The 22,349-nt window shown below is 52.5% G+C and overlaps 1 protein-coding gene across 6 annotated transcripts in view; it reads left to right on the top strand.

The window, feature by feature from the left end:
* Nucleotides 1-22,349, top strand: part of HIP1 (huntingtin interacting protein 1) — a 145,682-nt gene that overhangs the window by 52,421 nt on the left and 70,912 nt on the right. The window contains exon 1 of one of the 6 annotated variants that reach the window (XM_045875556.3): nucleotides 13,318-13,473. The exons of the other annotated variants lie outside the window; for them this stretch is intronic. Coding sequence (XP_045731512.2) covers nucleotides 13,456-13,473 — 18 coding nt within the window. The 5' untranslated portion in view covers nucleotides 13,318-13,455. Of the gene's footprint in view, nucleotides 1-13,317; nucleotides 13,474-22,349 lie in introns of those variants that run through there. 6 annotated transcript variants of the gene reach the window in all.

The following is a 22,349-nucleotide window of genomic DNA, read 5'->3' as shown; positions in this document are numbered from 1 at the left end:
GCAACGTTGTCCTTTTGTTCCTGGCTTACTTCACTTAGCATAGTGTTTTCAAGATTCATCCACACTGAATCACGTATCAGAGCTTCATTTCCTTGTATAGCTGAATAATAGTCCGTCGTATGTACCATGTTTTGCTTGTCCACTCGTCTGTCGGTGGACACTTGGGTTGGTTCCAGCTTTTGGCTATTGTGAATATTGTTGCTGTGAACATTGGCACTCAAGTACCTGACCAAGTCCCTGTTTTCAATCCTCTTGGGTATAAAAGGAGGGGTGGAACTCTGGCTCCTAAGGCAATTTATGTTTAACTTTTTGAGGGGCCACTAAACTCTTTTCTGCAGTGGCTCCAGAGGAGATACTCCATCTCCTTCACTGTTGCTAGAAAGAGCAGCCCCCAAGACCTGCTCTTACCCAAGTTTTGCATTCACACCCCGCCCCCCCCAGCCATGTTCTCCCCTCTCCTGGAGCCCAGCAGAAGCTGCCATGTGGAGAAAGTTGGCCTGGTTGGGTGGGTGGATGGACAGATGAATCACACACCCCTGAAAGATCGAGCTTTTCCCCGACTGTGTAATAGGACAGCAAGAAGCAGTGTGTTGCTGTGGAAAGAGCCTGCAGCCATATTTGGTGAACAGCCCTGACAAGAGACACAAGTTCTGTTTCTTAGATGAGCCCTTTGTTTCTCTCTGTCCCAGTCAGCTCATCTGCAAAAGATAATTGCACTCCTACCTCAGAGTTTTGGCGTATGAAATACAGATGCGAAAGCCCTTTGGTTGAGCCAAAGGCACCCACCCGCATTAGAAATTGCAGTCCCCTGTGAGTCCTAGGACTCAGATTAGCGCCAGGTATGTGGGTGAAATGATTTCTTACATGCAGTCACTCCTACGTTCAGCCGCTAGTACTTGAGTGTCTGTCCCATGCCAGACACTATTCCGGAGGCCAGGATTCAACTGTGAACACGAGACAAAAAAGCCTCATCAATCATCATCGTCCAAGAACGAGTCCCAAGAGCCCTAACTCCCCATTGTTTTTGGCACCGACTCTAGACTTTTAAAAAATACACTAAGAAATGCTGGTGGAGACCTTGTATTTTAAGGCGGTGTCACCAGCTTTGAGGAGAAAAATGGATTTTAAAGTGAAGAATGAAGAATGGGGCAGGTACTTGCAAGTCAAACAGCTTGAAACTCCGTGAGGGGAACCATTTTGGGGGTTTCTGTGTGAAGGGAGGTGAGAGAAGATTCTAGATATATCCCCCCAACACTGGCACCCCAATGGTGCCCCCATGGTCTCCATGCCTCTTCTTGTAGGAGCTCACAGGAGGGGAGACTGTCCCCAGGCTCTGTGCAACACCAGATCTAACTGGGAATGATATCGGGTGGCACCTTGGCCCCACTTGGTCCCCACTGGGAGAGAAAAGTCTGCTTATCCAGTGTGGTCACTGGGCCCTGCCTCCCAGGACCTCCAAGATGGCCCAAGAGCTCATGGTCACTGAGCACATATCCCATGCACTGAATATCAATCATCCCATTTAATCCTGTCCACAACGCTTGGTCATCTCCGGAAGACAGGCTCAGAAAGGGTAAGGTCCTCATCTAGGTCACACAGCTATGCATGGTCAGGACAGAATCCTTGCTCTTACCAGGATGCTAGTGGAACCAGATCCTAGGGGCCAGGCAAAGAGAGGAACAGCAAGGTTGATAGGGTGGGAACTGACAAGAAACTCTATCAAATAAAATCTGTTAGACCCATAAGGACAGGTTTATTATTCACAGCATCAGGCTGTGAATACAAGCCCGCCCACATCACAGAGGGCCTGCTTCTTTACTCTGTCCACCAAGTCAAATGCTAATCTCATCCACAGACACCCTCAGAAATCACGGTTAGTCAGATCTCTGGGTATCCTGTGACCCAGTCAAGGTGAGACCTAGATTAGCCATCACATGAGCATAGGTGATTCCAGAGTCAACTAATAGTAGCGAGCACCTGCTGGGAGCCCCACTGTGGGCTTCCTGTTACATCAGTCCCTAAGCCCCCCAAGAGTGCTTATTGCCCTGTTTGCAGGAGGAGAAACTAAGTCACAGCATCCACATCTAAACAGAGGCAAAATCTCTTGGACACCCATCCTTGGCAGGCATCAGGCTGTGAATACAAGTCCCTCTGTTTGCCTCTTTCCCAGCTCAGGCCTTCTGTGGCTTTTATCTCCATGCTCTATCCTACCCAGATATATATATATATATATACACACACACACACACACATACATATATGTATACATATATATATATATACACACATATATATAGAGAGAGAGAGAGAGTGGGAAGGGGCAGAGGGAGAGGGAGAGAGAGAATCTTAAGCAGGTTCCACATTCAGCGTGGAGCAGGACATGGGCCTGGATCTCAGGACTCTGAGATCATGACCTGAGCCGAAATCAGGAGTTGGATACTTAACCGACTTGAGCCACCCAGGTGCCCCTGTCTCAGCATAATTCTATGTGATCATTATTATCGACAGTGACAATTAACATATGCGTGGCTCTTTCATAGAAATGATCGCTAACTCTCATGTAACACAGGGTATGCCAGGCAATCTTCTAAGTGTTTTATGTGCGTTGACTAGCCTTGTTTTGTAGATGCGGAAACTGAGGCATGGAGAGGTTGAGTGACTTGCCCTGGGCCACACCTGGCTGGGGTTCCAAGCCCGGAGTCTCATTTGACTTCCACAGTGACCTGCCCTAGGCCATCTAGCAAGAAAAAGCTGGAGGTTGAACTTGGGGATTTTGATTGAAAAGCCTCTCCTCCATTAGACTCTCTACTCTGCCTTGGGAATCCTGGGAGATTTTTGCCACAAGGGGGGGGGTGTCCTTGAAGACCCTCCCACTCTCCCTCCCACCTGCTCACAGGTGCCCCCAGCTCCATCCTCCTATGTGAGCGGCTGCCTCCTGCCAAATGGTTTTTTTACAGAGCCCATGTCCTGGCTCTTACAAAGAAATGCATGGGATGAATAAGCATCTAAAAATAACTCAGGATCAATTTTTTTGGAGGGGGGTGGAGGGCTGTGTTTTCCTTTCTCTTCCCTCCTCTCCCTCCCTCTGCCCCCAAGGCCCATAAATTGCTACTGGTTGACAGCTGAGCCAGGCTGGCTTCCTGTAAGGCTGTAATAACATGGAATTAGCCTGGCTGCCGCCCCCTCCAGCACGGAAAGGCCGGCCCGCGGTCACTATAGACATCTCTGGGTTGCTACCTCCTGCCCTGGTCTACGCCTCTGGGACAGGTCTTTGCTTATTAGGTAACTGGGCAGAGACAGATTCCTGGACTTGTCTTCCTGGGGAGGGGCAAGTGAGAGAGGCTGACAGCTTCTGGGCTGGCCCATTTGAGGGTGCCCAAAATTGCTGCCTGCAGGCAGGAGCTGCCGGGCAGGCAGGGGCAGAGCGCTCTGGCAGCCCGGGCCCCCTCAGTGGAGATTTGCAGGCCATCTGCTGACTCAGGGACTTGGTTGAGTGGCTCCCATCTGTCTGAGTGTCTTCAGTGGGCCCCCTCACCCCCGCTGGCTACCCACAGCCTGCCTGGAGATGCTTTAAAAATCTAGCAGATCTTTGCTGCCTGGGAACCCACCAGCTAAAAGCGGCATCCTAAGACCGGGCCACTATCTTGCAGGATGGATGTCAGTTCCAGGCGGTGTGCTAGGCATCTCCGCGTTGCTCCGCTGTGCCTGGAGTGTCCCTCTTTCCCCTGTGATGTCAGATGTGCAGAGAGAGCCCACAAACACCGTGTTTAATGGCAGGTGGGAGGGGGGGGATGGCAGCGGGAAGAGGGAAAAGAAATCCACGGTGGGGGGTGGGGGAAAGTGTTCAGAGGTTCTCGCTTATGCTGAGCCTTTGGCCAAGGAATGGAAAACTGCAGGTGGAAGCTCGGAAATTCCCAGTGTAGAAGTGCTAGGGGAAGAGCCCCACTTCCTTGTCTCCCGTAGCCTGAGGCTTCCGACAGGATGGGGCGGAGGTTCCTGATCGCTGGCTACTGCGGTGCAGATGTTCGCGGGCCGCGCCTCAGCATCTCCTGGGGGAGGCTTTCAAATGCTGATGGTCCGCGGGCCAGTTACCTCCAGCATCCCTGGGGCGGGGCTGGCCCCCCAGGTGGTTGTGAGGTGCAGCAGGGGTGGAGAGCCTCCGCCGGCAGTAACAAGCCCCCTGCTCTTCCACCCCCCGCCTTGCTTCTGAACACCCGGTTTCTCGAATGCAGAGGTGGGCACTGTCGTGCCTGGCACTGTCCTCCAAAACAGGGGCCCCGGTAAATTCTAGTGAGGGCTGTGCTGTGGATGAGGAAGGGGATGATCCAGGCCACACCGCAAAGGCTAGGAGCATTCAAAAAATGCTTTTCATGACTTCATTAAGAAGCAGCCCTTATAAATATTGAAAGGATTCAGTTTGAAAATTGTACTTCAGGTCCAAAAGGAATTAGCAAAAGTTCCACTCAGCCCACCACCAGCAAACTGGCCCCTCCTCTGCGAGCCCCACTGCCTTCACCTGGGCCTGCCCTGAGCTGGGGTCTTGACCATGAGACCCAGCCAGCCTCCCAAATGGCCTTCTTGGCTCTCTTGACTCACACACGGGTGACTCCTGAATTGGTGCCTCTGGGCCCCACTGCTCACGCCACAGGATGTTCTTCGCCCTCCCTCCGCACATGGCCAACCAGCAACGCAGACTGACGACCACCGGTGTCCCCCACCGCCCTAGACGACAGGATCCTCGTCCTGATTCCTCTTAACAGCACCCCTCCCTCCCAGTGTCCAGGGTCAGATCTTCCTCCGCCCTTCCATCATCCCTTCATCCCTCATATCTCTGCTGTTCCCTTCCTGAAGCCATGGCCACCATCTTGGCTCCCGTCTGCCCTGCTCCCCGCTGTAGCCCCTGACCACCTGCAGCTTCCAGCCTGGCTCCTCTCCGGCTGGGCATGAGAGAATCCGCAGGGACTGCAGGAGCCATCACCCTGCCCAGCCTCTGCTGCTGGACTCCCCTGGACCCACACCAGATCCTCACCCTGAGCTCGCTCAGTCCTGCTTTACCTCCTGAGTCCATGCTTGGCTCTAAGTACCCAGCGGCTGTCTGCCCTTCTGTCTGCCTTTCTGTGTTCTAGCTGGAACTCCCTCTCCCTCCCCGTGTATCTGCTCAGGGAGATGGCCCCACTTCAGATGGATCCAGAACACCGTTGGCTTGGTCACCCTGCCACGTGTGGTCACCCTCCTGTCCTGTCTTCCTGCATGTGCCGTGCCTGATCATCCCCAGCCTCCAGGCTCCCTTCATGGCTCTATCCACACACCGCCCTCCTGGGACACCTCCCTGGCCTGTGGAAGTGCTTGTCCACCAGGCAGCAGGGGCCCGTAGCAGCTTGGCACTGCCCGGCCCGTCTTGTCCCCCTGAATTGTCTGAGAACTCTGGGCACCCTTCTGGTTTTGTCAGTTTGAAACGGCTGTCTGCCCACTGGCCCGCCCTTGACGTGTACCCATTCCTCTGGAGAGAAGCACCTTTCTGGGAGGGCTGAGGCTGTGCAGCAGCTGGAGCCCTAAAGGGAGCCACTGGGAGGCAGGACTAGAAAGAGAATTCTAGATTTTGGGCCCGTGGGTGATAAAACCGGGACTAAGCCACATGGGTTTATGCGCACTTTGTGTCAGAGTGAAAGGGGGCACCCTGGACCTCTGACTCTTCTTCCTAGGAGAACCCTGGTCCTTTCCTTGCCTGCCCAGGAGGGTACATTTCCAGGCACCTTCTGTGGTGGGCGGCACTCCCAAGCTCCTGAGTGTGTCCCTTGGTCCTGGAGGGGGCCTGATGATTGCAGAGCACTTGACCTCTCCCCGTGCTAAGTAACATTCATGCCTCATCTCATTACTCATTTATGCTGCAGGTCCCCTGGGGCATCCCCAGCTGATGCCCAGAGAGACACGTCCCAACCAATGGAGGGGCTCCTGTGGCCTTACTCCTAGAAGGCTGATGGACTGTCCTGATGGACTGTGGACTATGATCTGAGTTTTTGCCATGCCCAAGTTCACCTTGGAAAGGTGGGCTGTGGATATGGAGGGTGGGGGGGAGTGAAGAGTCAGTGGTAGATGACCTGCAGTGGTCACGTCCATGGGACCTTGGGAAGTCACCAGCCTCTCTGTAGCTCAGCATCCATGTCGGGGAGAAATAGACAGGACCTCACAGGCAGAGCATCTGGTCTGGTGCCTGGCACACTGCAGGTGAGTTCCCTGTGTTGGGCAGAGCACTACACAGATGTTTATGAGGTTTAATGCAGGCTCAACACCACACTCGTTGAGTCCTACTTCAGTTAACTAAGTCTTTATTGAGTGGTTGCTCAGAGGCCAGGCCCTTGCAGGGATTTGGTGGCACCGTGCCTACTCAGCGCTCCCAATGGGAATTTATGGAGCTTACCACCCAGGCTCCCATTTGGGCCACCTTGTGAAAATCAACACAAGGGGTTCCTGGAAAATGCATTTTGTACATTGATCGCAAATAGCTAGGATTCTGTATAAAATTAGAGGTATGCTCTGAGTTGTCAAGATGGAGACTTACTGGTGGTTCCACGTGAAAGGTTTGGGCAGGAACATGTTGAAAGGGAAGATGAACCTGTTTGTAACCTTCAGCATCCCTGGAGGAGGTGGGGATTTGAGGCTCTGCATGGCCATTCAATCTCTTTTCCAGCACTTTCTTGAACGCACGGGTCCCCACCTGCATTCTCTCCTGGTCTTTGACGTCGCCTCATCCCCCTGTGGCTCTGGGATTTTCCCAGTCATGCCCTCAAATCTCATTCATTGCTTATACCTCCCCGCCTAAGTTTCAATCATGTCGCTTCTACCTGGCGCCTTACAGTCAATATTTATTTGAACTGTAGTTTCAGAAATTGGGATATCTGGGACAATGCCAGGTGTCTCTAATACATAGGCCTGTTCTGTGTGTTGATGATGAAAACCGTCCAGGGGAAATGTTGAAACGACTTTAAGGAGTCATTTCTGAGAGCACCCCCCCCAACCGCCCCCGGCATACCCACAGCAGAGACCCCTGGAACGCAGTAGTACGCAGGTGCAGGGAGGGGGATGGGGACCGGGGGCCAAGAGGCAGCAGGCATGCCCCTCATTTGAATGACCAGTGCCCAGTGCTCGGCTCTGGGATTTTATGCAAGTCACTTCAGAGAAGGCAGGGGAATTCGCTGTACTCACAACTGGTTCACAAGGCTTTAGGATGAAGAAAAGCCTGTAAATAAACATACATACTAATAATTACATAGTTTAAACTGCCTGCCAACCCTGGTAAGGGCAGGTATCCCAGAGGCAGGGCAGTGCCAGGTGTTGGGGGCACCCAGGGGAGGGGCTACTTTTGGAATACACTGCCCACCTTCAACCCTGGCTCTCCTGCCTCTTAGCTGTGGCACCCTGGGGAAGTCACCTGACCTCTCTGGGCCTCCCTCTCTTAAATTGTAAAATACGGACAATAATAGGAACACTTAGTATCCAGGGTTGTTTGGGGACTAAAGAAATAGTACGTATAAAGTGCTCGTCGTCATGCCTGGCACGTTAAGAACTCAGTAATGTTCTCGGCGGTTATTTTTATTCATGGCATAACACACGTGCCTCCCCCCCCACCCCCCCGCATCACCCACCTGCCCACTTGCTACGTGATGCTCTACCTTCACATATTGAGATACACTCTAGGCCCAGGAACGCTTGTGTTTCTTGAGGGTTTTTTTCTTTTTCGAGTTGTAAGTGTGGTCATATCCCCCCAAAGAGAGGCAGTGGAAGGCTTTTCCCACTGGAGTCAGGGTGACGCATTGAAAAGGCCACATTCTGCTCAAGGAGAGCTGGGTGGGAGCACTGGATGTCGAGCCACCAGGCCGGAAGGCCAGCTGGGTCACCCGCTCGGACCAAGGCTCATTTTGCTGCAGCTTCCCATGGGAAGAGTAGGAACCACTCAGCAGCGGCTGAGGCTCGTGTTCTCTGCTGCTCAGCTGGGGTAGCTCAGTGGCTGTAGTTCCTGGAAACCTATTTATTTACTGTCACTTTAATCAGGATGACTACCGATACCCTTGGCTTTTTATCCTTTTTTCTTTTGACTCCAGCGTTAAAAAAAAAAAAAAAAAAAATCATCTAGAACTTTTTAAGAACTAGCCACCAAGTAAATGGAGGAAATGACTGTTTGGGGATGAGCCGGGGCTGGCCTCCCACTGCCCTGTGGGCCTTCTGTGCATCAGTTTGCTTAATCTCACACCAATCCTGGAAGGTATCTATAAGCCCTACTTTTCAGGTACAAAAACAAACATTCAGAGAGGTTAAGTTAATTGCCCATATCCAGAAAGTAGTGGAGCCAGAATTCAACCTCAGGCCTGTCTGACTCTTAGAGCCTACTCTTCCTTCCGTAATATCCACTGTTAGCAAATAATAGTATTTCAGGACATCCCCCTTATAAAATACTAAAACACTGTAGGCAAAGCTAATGAAACCTTGGACTTCTCCTCCCCATCTCAATGCCTTCCTCATGTATCAGTGGCACACTCTTTCGTCTGCAACACCTCACCTGCAAAACAGGTCTTGTCTTAAAACTTGTTCTCTCTGCCTTACCTTAAAACCATAAGGATTCGTCGAGAGAATGGACAAAAAGGCATTCTCTGAACCTCACAGCCCTCTGCAGATGCTTAGTCAGTGGTAGCACACTAACATACATTCTATAAGGCTCTTTTGGAGGGAAGATTGGTTGAAACCTCATTACTGGAATTAACGTACTCTGTAAGGTCCAGCCCTGGGCTCGGCAGCCCCGCCCATCAGTGTGGTACGGATTTGTAGGGCTAGGCTGCAGAACCGAGGCTCACCGGTAGGTGTCACCCTCTACCAAGACTCATCCACTGCACCTTTCCATGGGCCTCCTGGGGCCATTCCGTACTTTTTAGTTGTTTAAGGTGAAGCGGTGATGTGGGTATGAAATTCTGGCTGAGAGGCCGGGCAGGATGTAAGGCCAGTAAGGCCCAGCCCCTGCCTGAGGGAGCTCACACGTGAGCAGGGAGAGCCCAGGGCACAGACCATCCCATTCCAGGATGATTCAGGCTATACACAGGGGCTGTCAGTTGTAGGAAGGGACTCCAGTGACCAGCTATGTCTGGATGGCTCAGGGATGGCTTCATAAAGAAGGTGACATCTGTTGATGGGTCAGGACCTAACTGATGGGGTGGAGGGAGGAGGATGGGAGAATGCGGACTAGAGTGGAGATAGAGCCAGACCAGTAGGGACCTTGAGTGCCAAATGACCTATGGAAAGGTATGTTTGTTGTTGTTGTTGTTTTTCCCCATTTGGGGTGGGTCAGTGAGGAGCTGAGATTAGATGTGTGGAAGATGAATCATATGGGAAGAGACTGAAGGCAGGGAGGCCAGTTAGGAGGCTGTTGTTGAGAGTCTTGGCCAGCACAGGAGCGGTCAGTATTGAAAGGGAAGACACAGATTGGAAGCTATTTGCAAGAAAGAACTACATGGATGTGAAATCTGAATAGATGGGTTGGGAGTGGGAGGTTGTCAATGGAAGAATAAGGCTGACTTCAAAGTTTCTAGCTTACACAACTAAGTGGAGGCAGAACCATAGATGAGACAGAAGATGTGAAAACAGAGAAAAGAAGAATATATCTTTAGATTCCTTGGGTTTGAGATGCTTGGGAGACTGAGACCCCCTCCCACCTCCCACCCTTTCTCCCTGGGGTAGAGATGCTGGGTAGGCAGCTGGATGCAGTGGCCTGGGAGCTGGTGAAGAAAGGATAGAGTAGGGGCGCCTGGGTGGCTCAGATGGTTAAGCGTCTGCCTTCAGCTCAGGTCATGATTCCAGGGTCCTGGGATCGAGCCCCGCATCTGGCTCCTGGCTCAGCGGGGAGCCTGCTTCTCCTTCTCCCTCTGCCTCTCTCCCTGCTCATGCTCTCTCTCTCTCTGTATCTCTGTGTCTCAAATGAATAAATAAAAAAAAAAATCTTTAAAAAGAAAGAATAGAGTAGCAGCTGAGGGCCATAGCATTCTTACTTCTGAGCAGAGAGCTCTATGTGGGGCTCGATCCCGGGACCCTGAGATCATAACCCGAGCCGAAGGCAGATGCTTAACCGACTGAGCCACCCAGGTGCCCCTCTCTTTCTGTCCAATTTACTCAAAAGAGGATCCGCCAGCCTGAGCCAGTGGCCCATAGCCCCACGGGATGCCTTGTGGCACAACCACTTTGGAAGGGGGAACCCCCAGGCAGGCCCTTCCTTCTCAGCTCTTCTCCAAGCCTGAACCTGTCTGCCCGAGAGAAGTGGTAGGAAAGGCAGGCACCCAAAGGTGTTTGTGTGCTGGGTGGGCCTGGCAGGGTGTTGGGTTAGCCAAGGCAGAGAAGCTCAGCTTCTTTAAAGATGCTGTTTGCTCCTTCCCTGTGTGTGTGTGCACATGTGCATTTGTGCATATACGTGCTTGCATGTGGGTACTTATTTGCCAGCCCCCCCCCCCCAATGGAGCAGGAGAGCCCACCTGCTTCCTGGCTGGCCTCTGCCATCACATGGGCAGCTCCCCAGCCAGGAAGTCCACAGAGACGGCAGCCCTGAGGCAGCCATGACACCAGCCCTCACTGACCTTTGGGCAGCATATTAGTTTCCTGTCTTTGCTGTAACAAATGATCATAAACTCGGTGGCTAAAACAACAGAAACTTATTTTCTCCCAGTCCTGGAGGCCAGAAGTCTGATACTAGTAATTCCTTGGCCAAAATCCAAGTGTTGACAGGCCCATACTCCTTCTAGAGGCTCTCGGGGAAAATCTGCTCCTTGCTTGTGGCCGTCTCACTCTGGTCTCTGGTACCTTGCCTTCCCCCTTCTGTGTGTCAGATCTTCCTGTTATAAGGATACATGTGATTGCATCTGGGGTCCACCCAGATAATCCAAGATCATCTTCCCATCTCAGAATCCTACACTTAATCATATGCGAGTAGTCTTTGCTACATATGGTAGTATTTATAGGCTTCCAGGATTAGGACCTTTTATCTCTGGGGGCCATCATTCAGCCGACTGCAGGTGAAGTTTGAGAAATCTCTTTCATTTGACCCTACTGCCCATGTGCAGTATGAGGCAGATGTCCTGATCCCCATTTTAATGAGAAAATGGGCTTTGCCAGCTAGGGTGCCACGATCTACCAGGAGACCTTGATCTGTTGATCAACCCCATGCCTAACGGTTCATAATATTTTTAAACATATGAAATCTTATTTATTTATTTTTAAGGATTTATTTATTTATTTGACAGAGAGAGAGACACAGCAAAAGAGGGAACACAAGCAGGGGGAATGGGAAAGGGAGAAGCAGGCTTCCCGCGGAGCAGAGAGCCCGATGCGGGGCTTGATCCCAGGACCCCGGGATCATGACCTGAGCCGAAGGCAGACGCTTAACGACTGAGCCACCCAGGCGCCCCTAAATCTTATTTATTTGTTTATAAGAAAGATGATCTTTGTACATTTAATCAGGCAGCAAATAACCCCAAACTCATTTCTGCATTGGGTGATTCCTGCTAATTCACGCGGCCCTCATTTACCTCGGGGGACAGTGTTGGCTGATGAGGATGTGGTGGCATGTTTCCTTCCTGCCTCTTGGGGACACGAGTCAGTAGAAGGGACTGTGGGAGCCCATCACACTGGAGCAGACTAGGGCTGCCTCCTGAGTTCCCCGGGGTGGGGCACAGCACCACAAGAGCTGCGCTTGCCAGGGGCAACACTCAGGATTAGACAGACAGACAGACCCGGGCCCAGAGATCCCTCAGCTGAAGCTGAGGGCCCCTTAACTGAGCTCCAGAGCTGGGAAATGAAAATAACCACCACAGTGAAAACCCCATACATTCCTGTCCTTCTATTTTTGTCTTTTATATCATGCTGTTCTCACATCCCCCTAGGAGGCAGGCAGAGAAACATTCTCTATTTCATAGATTGAGAACTAAGATTCGAAGGGGAGGGGGCCGTCCTAGTCAGCCCAGCAGGCCCTGGGGCAGGAGGGTGGCTTACTAGGCTAGCATTGTCTTACTGGCCCCTTAGTGTGGGGCCAGAGGGCCAGGGCTGTGGATGGGTCCCATCACCTGTTCATTGGAAAGGGTTTTAGAAGCGGGGTGCTCCGTGGTAGCCTGGGAAGCTCTTTTTGGCTTGGGCTGCACTGTCCTTATTAAGGATTCTCCAGACCCACAGTCCCTGCCAGGTGTGTGACCTGGGGCAAATCACTCCCCTGCTCTGGGCCTCAGTTTCCTCACCTGGGTAAAGCAGGGTCTGCGTTAGTGGCCTCAGGTCCCTGCTGACTTGGCTTGTGCCCCAAACCTCCTCGCTCATCAGAGGATTTGAGGCAGCTCTCTGTTGAAACCATAGGCTTGGATGTCCAGGCTTTTTCTGGAGATCGTGCCCCCAAAAGAGCATTTGCCCAGAGCCCTTTTCTGCCACCAGCTCTGTCTCCGGCAGAGAGGAGTGTCTGCCTCCCATTTCTCTAAGGGCACATAAGGCATTGAGTAAGGAGTGGAAGGTTCGGGGATTCTGGCTGGAGATGCTAGGCGCTCAGGGCAGACAGCATCGAGGAGCTAATTTCCCTCGCCCCCGGAAGGGCTGGCTCTGGCTCACTTGCGCGGGGCACAGAGCCTTCCGGGGATACCTGTTCTACTTCCTTCTGTGCGCCCATCTGTTTGCAGACCCCAGACTCATCTGGGCGTCCCCTCCGGATTAGCCGCAGGAGGGAAACAACTGGCTCTGAATTCCGCCTTTGTGCAGGGAAGCCAAGCGGGGAGGGGCCGAGCGGACCCCCTGCCCCCACTGGAATGTCGGCTCGCTGCGCCCCCATCTCGCTCCTTTTCAGCCGCCTCCCCCGCTCACTTCCTGAGTCCCACCGATCCCACCACCAAACCGAGCACACGCGCGCCTACACCCAGACACACTCACACTCAAACACACGCTTCCTGGCGGGCCCGACGGCCTCGCTACCCGCTCGGCGATCCCGGCCGCCGGGGCTCCGGGAGAAGCGACCTTTTGTTATTCAAATCACACCCTCACTGCGCGCCCGGGCCGCAGGCTCCGGCGGCCCCGAGGATCCGTCCGCTGCCCGCACCACCGTCCCCCGCGTCCCCGAGACCCCTACCGCGGCGCCTCCAGCTGATCGCGGGACTCCCCGGCCCCCGGGGGCTCGGCCGCGCGGTCCGCCCGCGGAGCCGCGCCTCCCCCGCCCCCGGTGCGCGCTGCGGCTCCGCGCTCGGCCCCCTCCCCCTCCCCGCCTCCCCTCCCCCTTCCTTTCCTTTCTCCGGTCCAGCCTCGGTCCTGCCGCCGCCGCCGCCGCCTTCCCCGGTCCGCGGGGGCCCTGCCGGCCGCCCTCCCCGCAGCATGGCATCATCGGGGCGGAATTAGCCGGGAGCAGCATTTGGGGGAAGCGGGATCTCAAGGGGTGGGGGGTGCCCTGCAGCCTCGGTCATGGATGTGAGCAAGATGGTAAGTGAAGAGCAGGGGCTCTGCCCTGGAGCCTCCTCTGGTCCCGGTCCTCCCCCTCACCCCTTCCCTCTCTCCCTCCCAGTCGGCTTGATCCATTGAAAGTTTCTGGATTGTTGATCCTGCTCGTCGGCCCCAACTCCAGGCATGCTGGAGGAGGGAGCCCGGCCAGGATTGTGGAGGCGGCTGGCGGACAGGGATGGGGCTCCGGGTTTCCCGCCGCGCTGCCACCAGGGCTGCCCGGGAGAGCTCACTAGACCTCAGGGAGAGGGCTCTTGAGCTCTCCTCTCAAACTGGGAAATCAGCCTGGTAGAGGGAGGGCCAGGCTGCGGGAAGGCGGCTTGTCCTATCCACTCTAGGGCTCCCTGCTTGCATACCTATTTAAGATTTATGGGAAGATTTTTGGACTGAGCCAGTGGGCAGGGTGGGGGCACAGGTGGGTAACCTGGAAGGGCAGGGGGGAGGAGCTAGGACTTCAACCGTCTTAGAAGGTAAGGGGGCAGGAATGGAATCCTTGGCATAGATGGGGGCTATTCTAGATTTACCACTTGTAAACTCCAGCTGCTTTGGCCTGAGAACAAGCAAACACCTTTGCTTCTTAAGCTTCGGACTCCCTGGAGGGGCTGATTCTTCCGTCAGGGCAGCCGTGCACCCCCCAGGAACACAGTAGGAGCTGAATACATTGTTCATTGATTGATTGGGGAACAGCCCTCAGGAGGTAACAGGATGTGATTTGGGGGTCTCTGAGCACGTGGGACAGGTGTTCCTAGAGGTCCCAAGTAGCTCCCCCTCTGAATGGAGATTTAAGGGTGTCTGTGACATCAGTTGGTAGTCAGATAGCCTGACCCTGGCTTTAGACCAGAGTGCCCCCCCACCCCCTGCAACCCCCAGACTTACAACATTTGAGGGCCTGTGTGTCAGGCCAGAGAGGTATCTTGTGATGGTCTGTGCTGGGTTGACGTGTGTCTGTGTCTGGGGAAAAAAGAGGTCTGGGTCTGCCTATTCCTTAGGGAAGAGAAGGTACTGGAATTTCAGGTCATCTTGTACAGAATTAAGCTAGTTTCCCCCAGAAAGTGCATTTTGAAGTTACCATCTCTATGGAGAAGGCAGGTGAACTCCTCGACCTGCCAGGCCTTTGGCAATGTCTTGGGTAGGGGATAGTGGGATGGGGAGCAGAGGATAGGTGAGAGTCGTCCCTTCTGTGGCAGGAAACCAGTCCCATTCTGAGCGCTGCCAAGTAGCTGGGAGCTGGATGCGGGGTCTCACTGGCTTCCATCTTCATATGAGGACACATACCCATCCATGGTTGGGCAGTGCTGAGAGGCTGAACCACCATTCCCTATGTGCGTACCATGAAAGCCTACTTTCTTTGGGCAACTATTAGAACTACCCTTCACAAAAAATCCTGGTTGCAGCTGTAAGGGTGGGGAGGTGGAAAATTGAGTAGCAGCCAGGTTCTTTTTGGGAGATATCTTAGCAGGACCAGAGTCACCTGCCCTGCATGGTGGACCTGAAGCTCTAATCCAATGGCCACTAAACCACATCACCCCCAGCTTCCTTCTGGCCCTGAGCTGAGATTCCTTCCAAAGCTTGGCTTATGAGGACTAGCTTACAGAGTTCAGGGACCTGTGTCTTTAGAGGTTTGGGTCCCCTCTGACTCTACCACCTCTGTCCATCCATCTGCTCATTAACTCAGCATTATTTATTTAATACCTTTCATTTCTATAGCAAGTGCTGTGTGAGGGACACAGAAACATAACTTATGACCTCCCTGCTCCTCAGGGCCTTTAGCTTCTGGGTAGAGGGGTCCAGAGACAGGCAGGCCAAAGCAACAGTTAGCTATCAAGGCAGGCCCTGACCAGAAGGCCACAGCTCCAAGGGCCATAGGGGTCTGCCAAGGAACTGGATGGCAGAGTTCAGATGGAGGACAAAGCCTGAGTCTGGCTCTTCAAGGCTGGGTGGGGTTGGCTCTGCTGAGAGCAGTGAGGGGCATTGTCTGTTGGAAGAGGTATAGGAAGAGGAATGGGCAAGGCCATTGGGTGAGGCTGGGGATGTTTGGCTGGGGCAGGTTTAGATCAGGAAATGTTGAGATTGTTGGTTGGGGCCAGATCAGAAAGGCCTTGAATGCCAACCACGGTGTTCCAACCTTGGGCTGTAGGCACTGGGTAACCTCTGGAGAACTTGGGGCACAGGAGAGGCACATGTATTGCCTCTTTCCTCCTTTAGCTCAGGGTCCAAACAAAAGTGATATTAGGTTCTCTTTAATCACCAAGCACTTAAATGCCCAGTTCAGAAACAATTGTCCTCAGCTCTCTGTAAAGAGCACAGACCCTGGACTGTGCGGAAGAATCTGATCCACCCCAGGGAATTGGCACCTGCTTCCCATTCCTGCCAAAGGCCAAAGTTACTTTTCTGTTCTGACCACTAAAGCCCTCTGTCTGGTTTGAAGTCCTCACTCTGGGGGCCACTGGCTCCAGGGTCAACCTCAAGCCCAGCATTTCAGCCACATTTGGCAGAGCCTGACATCAGCTGGGGGGAAGGGGGAGGGGCGGTTCCTCTTGCTTAACACTGAGAAAAAGCAGATTAGAGTTCACCCAATTCCCTACATGCTTTTGAGCAAGGTTTTTTTTTTTTTTTTTTTTTAACCTCTTAGCCTCATCTGTAAAATGAGATTAATAGTACCTGCCTTGAGCATCCTAGTGAAGGTTGGAAATAATTCTTTCAAGGCATGGGCTTAGTAAGCCCTCCTTATGTGGTGGCTCTTAGGAAAATGATGATTTCCAAAGTCTCAACTAAGATGACTCTGATACCCACCCCCACACACCCTTTCTCTTATTGTTTGTTTATTTATTTAAGTAATCTGTACACCCAACATAGAGCTCATTAAACTCTAAACTCACAACCTCAAGATCAAGAGTCGCACGATTCTCCAACTGAGCCAGCCAGATGCCCTCCCCACCCCTTTATTTTCTTGATTGGCCTGAAGAGTTGACTGTAGGCTGTATTTCATTTGACGGCTCTTGGGACCAATTCTTCCACATCTACTTCTCTTTCTGAATGAAGGAACAGATGACGGGGACAGTGGGTCCACCAGCTGCTGCGAGTGATGAATTTTTGATGACCTCAAATTTCTGCCCAAGGGAGGGCTTGTTTAACATGGCACTTGGGTGAAGTGTAGATGCTTTTTGGGGATTGATGATGGAGTCTGTGTCTTTACCGAACTCAGAGGATGCAGGGCTGTAATTTGGGGAACAGAGCCAATGCCATCAATTCTTACAAAAGAACGTGTAGTTTGTGTAAGGATTTATATTTGCCTAGTGCTCTATAGTTTACAAAGCCTTTTCACACCTGTTCACATTTAGCACCATCCTGTGAGGAGGGCAGAACAGAAATCATTAGCCCCGTTTTACAGATAAGAAAACTGGAGTTTAGGAGGTGAAGTCTGGATCCTGTAAGAGTGGTGTTCGAACCAGGTTTTGTAGGTGGTTCTCCTGGTCACCAAAATGTACGCTATGGTGACCAAGATAAGGGGTAAGGGAAAAGATTCGGTGACCAGATTCTAGGATGGACACAAGCCAATCTAAAAAGACAGGCTGAAGTGGTGGTGGCCTTTGGCCTCTGGGCCCCATGGGGCGGGGGGGTTGTTCTGCCAGTCTGTATGCAGACTGCATGCTTTGTCAGTTACCTACACTCTGGTGTTTTCAAAACTCAGGTTTCTTCCTGAATCTCTGCTGCCCCCCTGAGATCCCCCAGCTTACACAGCAGGAAAATGAGAGGGCTGGAGAAAAGGTGTTTCAGGTGTCCAGAGTAAATGATAACGATGGTGGGGCAGGAACAAGCTTCTGGTGGACATGTTGTCGCTGCTGATGGGTGCATGTGTGTTTGCTGGGCTGAGGAACAGCGTGGGGAAAGGAAGTGCTGAGCCAGGGAGATCCCTGTGCAGAATGATGCCAAGGACTGTCATTGCAGCCCAGATAGGCTAATATCTGCGTGGAAAGGGATGTGTTCTCCCACCTAGGGTCTGAGCTAAGTAAGCAGTTAAGGCTGGACATAGGTGAAACCAGAGTAGCGCTTTCAGCTCTGGGTTACAAACTCGGTGCGGTGGGTTGCAGGCAGTATTTGAAAGAGTGAAGTAGATTGGAAAGCATCCAGACGTATTACATGTAAGAAAGTAAGCATTCGTTCGCGAAACTGGCTTTGGAGGTATACACACGTGCATGCAAGTAAGGACTGGCCTTGTAAAGTGTATTTTTCACGATGGTGAGAGGCAAAAAAAAAGGTTTGGAGTCTCTGACCCAGAGAATGTCCAGAGCAGAGCAAGGAGGATGTCAGCCTTGCAAGATGAGTAGTTCAGCCTGTAGAAGAGAAAGCCCCAGAAGGGCGGATGGTTGTCTTTGACTCACTGAGGGCTGTTGAGACAGAGGTGGTTTATGTGCACCACGTGGCTCTGGAAGGTGGGATTTGTTTCAAGAGGGGCTAGATTTTGGCTGGCCAGCACTTCCCCATATCAGAGGCATTCTATGGCAGAATCAACTCCGTGGGGAGGGAGAGAGCCTGTCTGCCGACTGGAGCTGCTTGGGGACCCTGGAGGGGTCTGGCCTCCGAGTCCTTGCCAGCCTTGGAGACTGGCTCAGCATTCAGGCTTTGGGAGCCTCAGAGTCCTGGGTGGATGGCTGCGGTCTGGCTGGTATCACTGGAACACTGGGGAGCAGTTCCAGGGACGTGTGGGTCCACATATCCTAGCTTTGTGCACTCCCCACCATGGTTCCTAAGATGCAGCAGAGCATCATGGCTCAGCAGCCTTCTTCAGACAGTCCCCGGAAGAAGGTCAGGGACTGTGGATGACATTGGCCTCAGCCAAGTGCCAGCGAGGAAGGAAATCTGTTATTTGCCTCCTTTAGAAAATGCTTAGGGAAAAGAGTTTTGATCTATCATCTGATTGCTATGTCTTATTGTCACTGATCACTAAGATTGTATTCTACCGGGACAAGGTTCAGTCCAACCCACGCACATATTGGATACTCCCCGTTATGTGCAGCCCCCGGGGTTGTAGACGTTAAGATGTTAGATCCAGAGCTGAGGACGGCCAGGTTGTAGGGAGAGACAGAGACTCCCTTGGAATGGAATGACACATAGACACTTGCAGGTGACGGAAAAAACACTCTCACCTGGATTCTTTTCTCCCTGAAAACAGCCTCAAGAAGCGGACTTTAGTCTGCAGACTTTAGTGTCCTCAAAGGCTCCTCCAAGGCTCCCTGCCAGGCAGGGGCTAAGTTCAGAAGCAAATGTAGGTTTTAGGACAGTTCAACCCTCTGTGCTCTGCCACCCAGAGAGAGACCTGCCCATCCCTGCCATCTCCCCCCACCCCACCTCCCCCACAGCTGGGTGATTTTCCCAAAGAGCACATCCAGGGGCTGTTTCCACTCCACCTTTGTCTCCTTTCTTGCTGGAGAGGTCCCAGTCCAAAGCCAGACAGGCACGTGGTCTGGCAGCTGCCCCAGGGGACTCCTTCCCCTCCTTCTCCTTCTCCAGCTTTCTCCGTGAAGCCAAAGGATTCCAAAGGATTCCAGCAACCAGACAAAATGCCTGCTGCCCCGGGGCCCCAAAGAAATTAAGCACAGGTCTTTTGGTGGGGGGAAAAAATCCCCATGTCACCTTCAGATTCGCTGAAGTCTTAATGAATCTTTGATCTGGAGGTGATTTCTCTGGGCAAGTAGAAAGGGATTAGAGGGTAGGAAGCTCTTTTGTAACCGTGAGTGGGAGGCGGCTGGAGTCTGAGGCGCCGTCCCCTGCACGTGGAGGATCAGGGAGCAGCTTCTGGGCCCTGAGGCTGCACTAGAGGCCGGCCACGGGACTTTGGAGTCACATAGGCCAGAGGCTAAATCTTGATGCCGCACTGGCCTCTCTAGGACCACGAACAAGTTAGTTGACCTGTCTGTGCATCACCTCCCTTGTCTCTTGGATGAATTGGTTCTGCAGACTGTAGAGATATTGACATGGCCTGTTTAAAGTTCTTGGCACATGGGAAGGCTTCGTAAGCCCTGCTGTACTTACTAGTTTTTCGCTTATTCCTTTAGGCAACAGATAAAATCTTAAAGCTTTCGGCAAAGGGTAGAACATTTCTTCGTTCAGAATGACTCCTCTGCAAGTAGGGCCTTAAGGCGTGTTATAAGTAATTACGGTACGTGCGGTAAAGCACATAGAATGCATTTGAGGAACGTGCCAGCATGCGAAAGTGAGGGGATTCATGACCTGGCACCCGAGGAGGGGCTTCATGGAGAAAGCTGGAGAAGGAGGGGAGGGAGTCCCCCAGGGGGCAAGGCAAGGGAGGGCATTTCAGGCAGCGAGAGCTATGTGCGCAAAAGCAGAACACGGGATGTGTTCCGGAACTCCCTGCGGTTTATGCTAGAAAAGTAGGTGCAGTCCCTGTCTCAGTGGGACCAGCAAAGTTCGCAGGACATGGGATCCAAATCCTTTTATACGTCAGTGCTTCCTGGAGGAGGAGGTATTTGAGCTGTGTGGTGAAGAAGGGGGAGCAGCATGCTGTAGGTGGTAAGTGAATGGATGGTGACGCCAGGAAGGACAGTGGCAGCGTGCTGAGTAGGTTTGCTAGGAGCGGGGCCAGAGGAAGGAGGAAAGAGGGATGAGCAGTGCCAGGTGTGAGGCCCATGTCGAAATAACCCGCATCCTCCGGCAGAACCAGCGCAGCAAGAGAGGCTGTCCCCACTTGATGATCCCATCGGGATGTGTGCTTCCAGTCCCAGTGCTGGCGGTGGCCCTCCCTGCGACCAGGATGAGCGTGGGAGCCGCAAGCCTGGTTCTTCTGGAAATGAGCGTTTCAGTAACCTTCTTTCTTGACTTCTTTTTGGAGCGCTCAGTTCAGCCTCGTGCTCTGGGACCTGAAATAGCGTTCTCCTGCTGGATGTGTCTCAGGCTGGATTGTTTGGAAAGTAGTCTTACCAAATCACTATCTCCCTAGCCCTGCTGGCTCGAAGAGCCTCGTCAGCCGTCTCGGGGCAGTATCAGCCGGGGTCCTGGCCCTCGTCCTTTTCGTCCTATACATATGTCAAGATTGTCCCCCGAGTCGGCACGCCCTGAGGCCCTCTGCCAGGCACTGAGAATATAAAAGAAAATGGGAATAGTTTGAAGGCTCCTGTCTTCAAGGAGGTGGGGGCAATTATAATAGAGTATGATAAGTGCGATGTTAGAGGTTTAAGGAAAGTGCATAGAAACTTGGAGGTAGGGATAATTAATTCTGCCAGGTGGCACAGGACGTGGGCTGAGGAAGGTGACATTTCAGTTAGGCATTCATTCATTCATTTATTCAGAAAATATTTATGGAGGGGCACCTGGGTGGCGCAGTCGGTTAAGCATCCCAGCTCTTTGTTTCTGCTCAGGTCTTGATCTCAGGGTCATGAGATCGTGCCCTAAGTCGGGCTCCGCACTTGGTGTGGAGTCTGCTTGAGACTCGCTCTCCCTCTCCCTCTGCCCCTCCCACTCATGTGCACACCCTCTCTCTCTCTCTCTCAAATAAACCTTAAAAAAAAAAATACTTATGGAGTACCCTCCATGTGCCAGGTGTTGTTATAAGCACTTGGGACACTTCACCGAACCAGAAATCCTTGCCTTGTGCTGCTGACCTCCCATGTGTGTGTTGGGGATGGGGTGTAGATGGTAACAGTAAAGGTAAACGAAGTAAATCGTGTCAGATGTTGGAAGGTGGTAAGTGAGCCGGGGACAGGGAGTGGCAAACACAGACGTGGTTACAGTTGCCCTAAGGATGCCAGGGTCAGAAGCATCATGCCCAGCAGGGGTTCTCCGTGACTCTAGGTGGGCCCTGGGACCCCTAGTCACTTTGTCTGCTTTGGCTCACTGTCCAGCTGAAACTGTGCATCCAGGCATGGCCTCTGGCTCATTGCTCCTGAATCATTGCCTGAATCTGACCTCAGAGTCCTCCCCCGTGTCCCAGCTCCCCTTCCAGCAGTCGGTTCAACTTGCCATCCAGGAGTCAGCTGTACTTCTTGAGAGCACCGGAGGCTCATTGATTCCTACCAGATTGCGGGGAAGACATTACCTCTTATTTCCAACAAACCTCCATGAACAGAGCCAAGTGTCGAGTGAGCAGCTCTCTGGATGTGGTGCTGGGGGTGGGCTTGGTGCCATCAATGATGTAGGAGGCCCTCTCAGCTGTAGTCAGGTCAGCTAGAACTGGGGGGGAGGGGGGTTGTGATAGAACACTCTGAGTCCTGCAGTGGGACTCCTCCCTTTGAGTTCTGGGCCCTTTACATGGGGCGGTGTTTGTCCACGTATTGGCTTCTCAGCTCCAGAGGGGACATGGCCATGAGTTCAGGGAGCCCACAGCTCCTGCACTTCGCATACATTTTAATATCACATAGCTGTCTGTGGTCTCCAGCAGCTGCAGTGAGGAAAGAGGGTCATCTATTGAAAAATGTTTAACTTACGCTGCATTATCAGAAAATAGGAAAAGGTATAAAGAAATAAAGATCGAACACACTTCCACCATCCCAAACACTATTGCTAACAAGGCTCTTTGGTATAGATCCTTACAAACTGTGTGTGTGTGGGGGGTGTGCGTGTGTGCTGCTAGGTTGAGCCATATCAGAGTGCTGCTTTTATAAGTCAAAAGTGGCGAGATTTTCACTTGATTCAACCAAATATAAACGTATACACACACATACTTAAAACGGGACCACACAATAACATAGGGTTGTAGACTTATTTTAGCTGTCACTATGTCTTGGATCTAGAAACAGTGTGTCCGAGTGGTCAAGGGCATGGGTCCTGCGTTCAAATTCAGTTTCTACCACTTACTCACCTGGGCAGGTAACACCTGGGCAGGTTCCTGAGGCTCCCTGGCC

This window comes from Mirounga angustirostris, unplaced genomic scaffold (genome assembly GCF_029215605.1).
Source record: "Mirounga angustirostris isolate CCGP_5_RB_7025 unplaced genomic scaffold, mMirAng1.0.hap1 SCAF_5, whole genome shotgun sequence".
NCBI classification, from domain to species: domain Eukaryota; kingdom Metazoa; phylum Chordata; class Mammalia; order Carnivora; family Phocidae; genus Mirounga; species Mirounga angustirostris.
The sequence above is the reverse complement of the archived record's forward strand: the minus strand, read 5'-3'. Positions and strand labels throughout refer to the sequence as shown.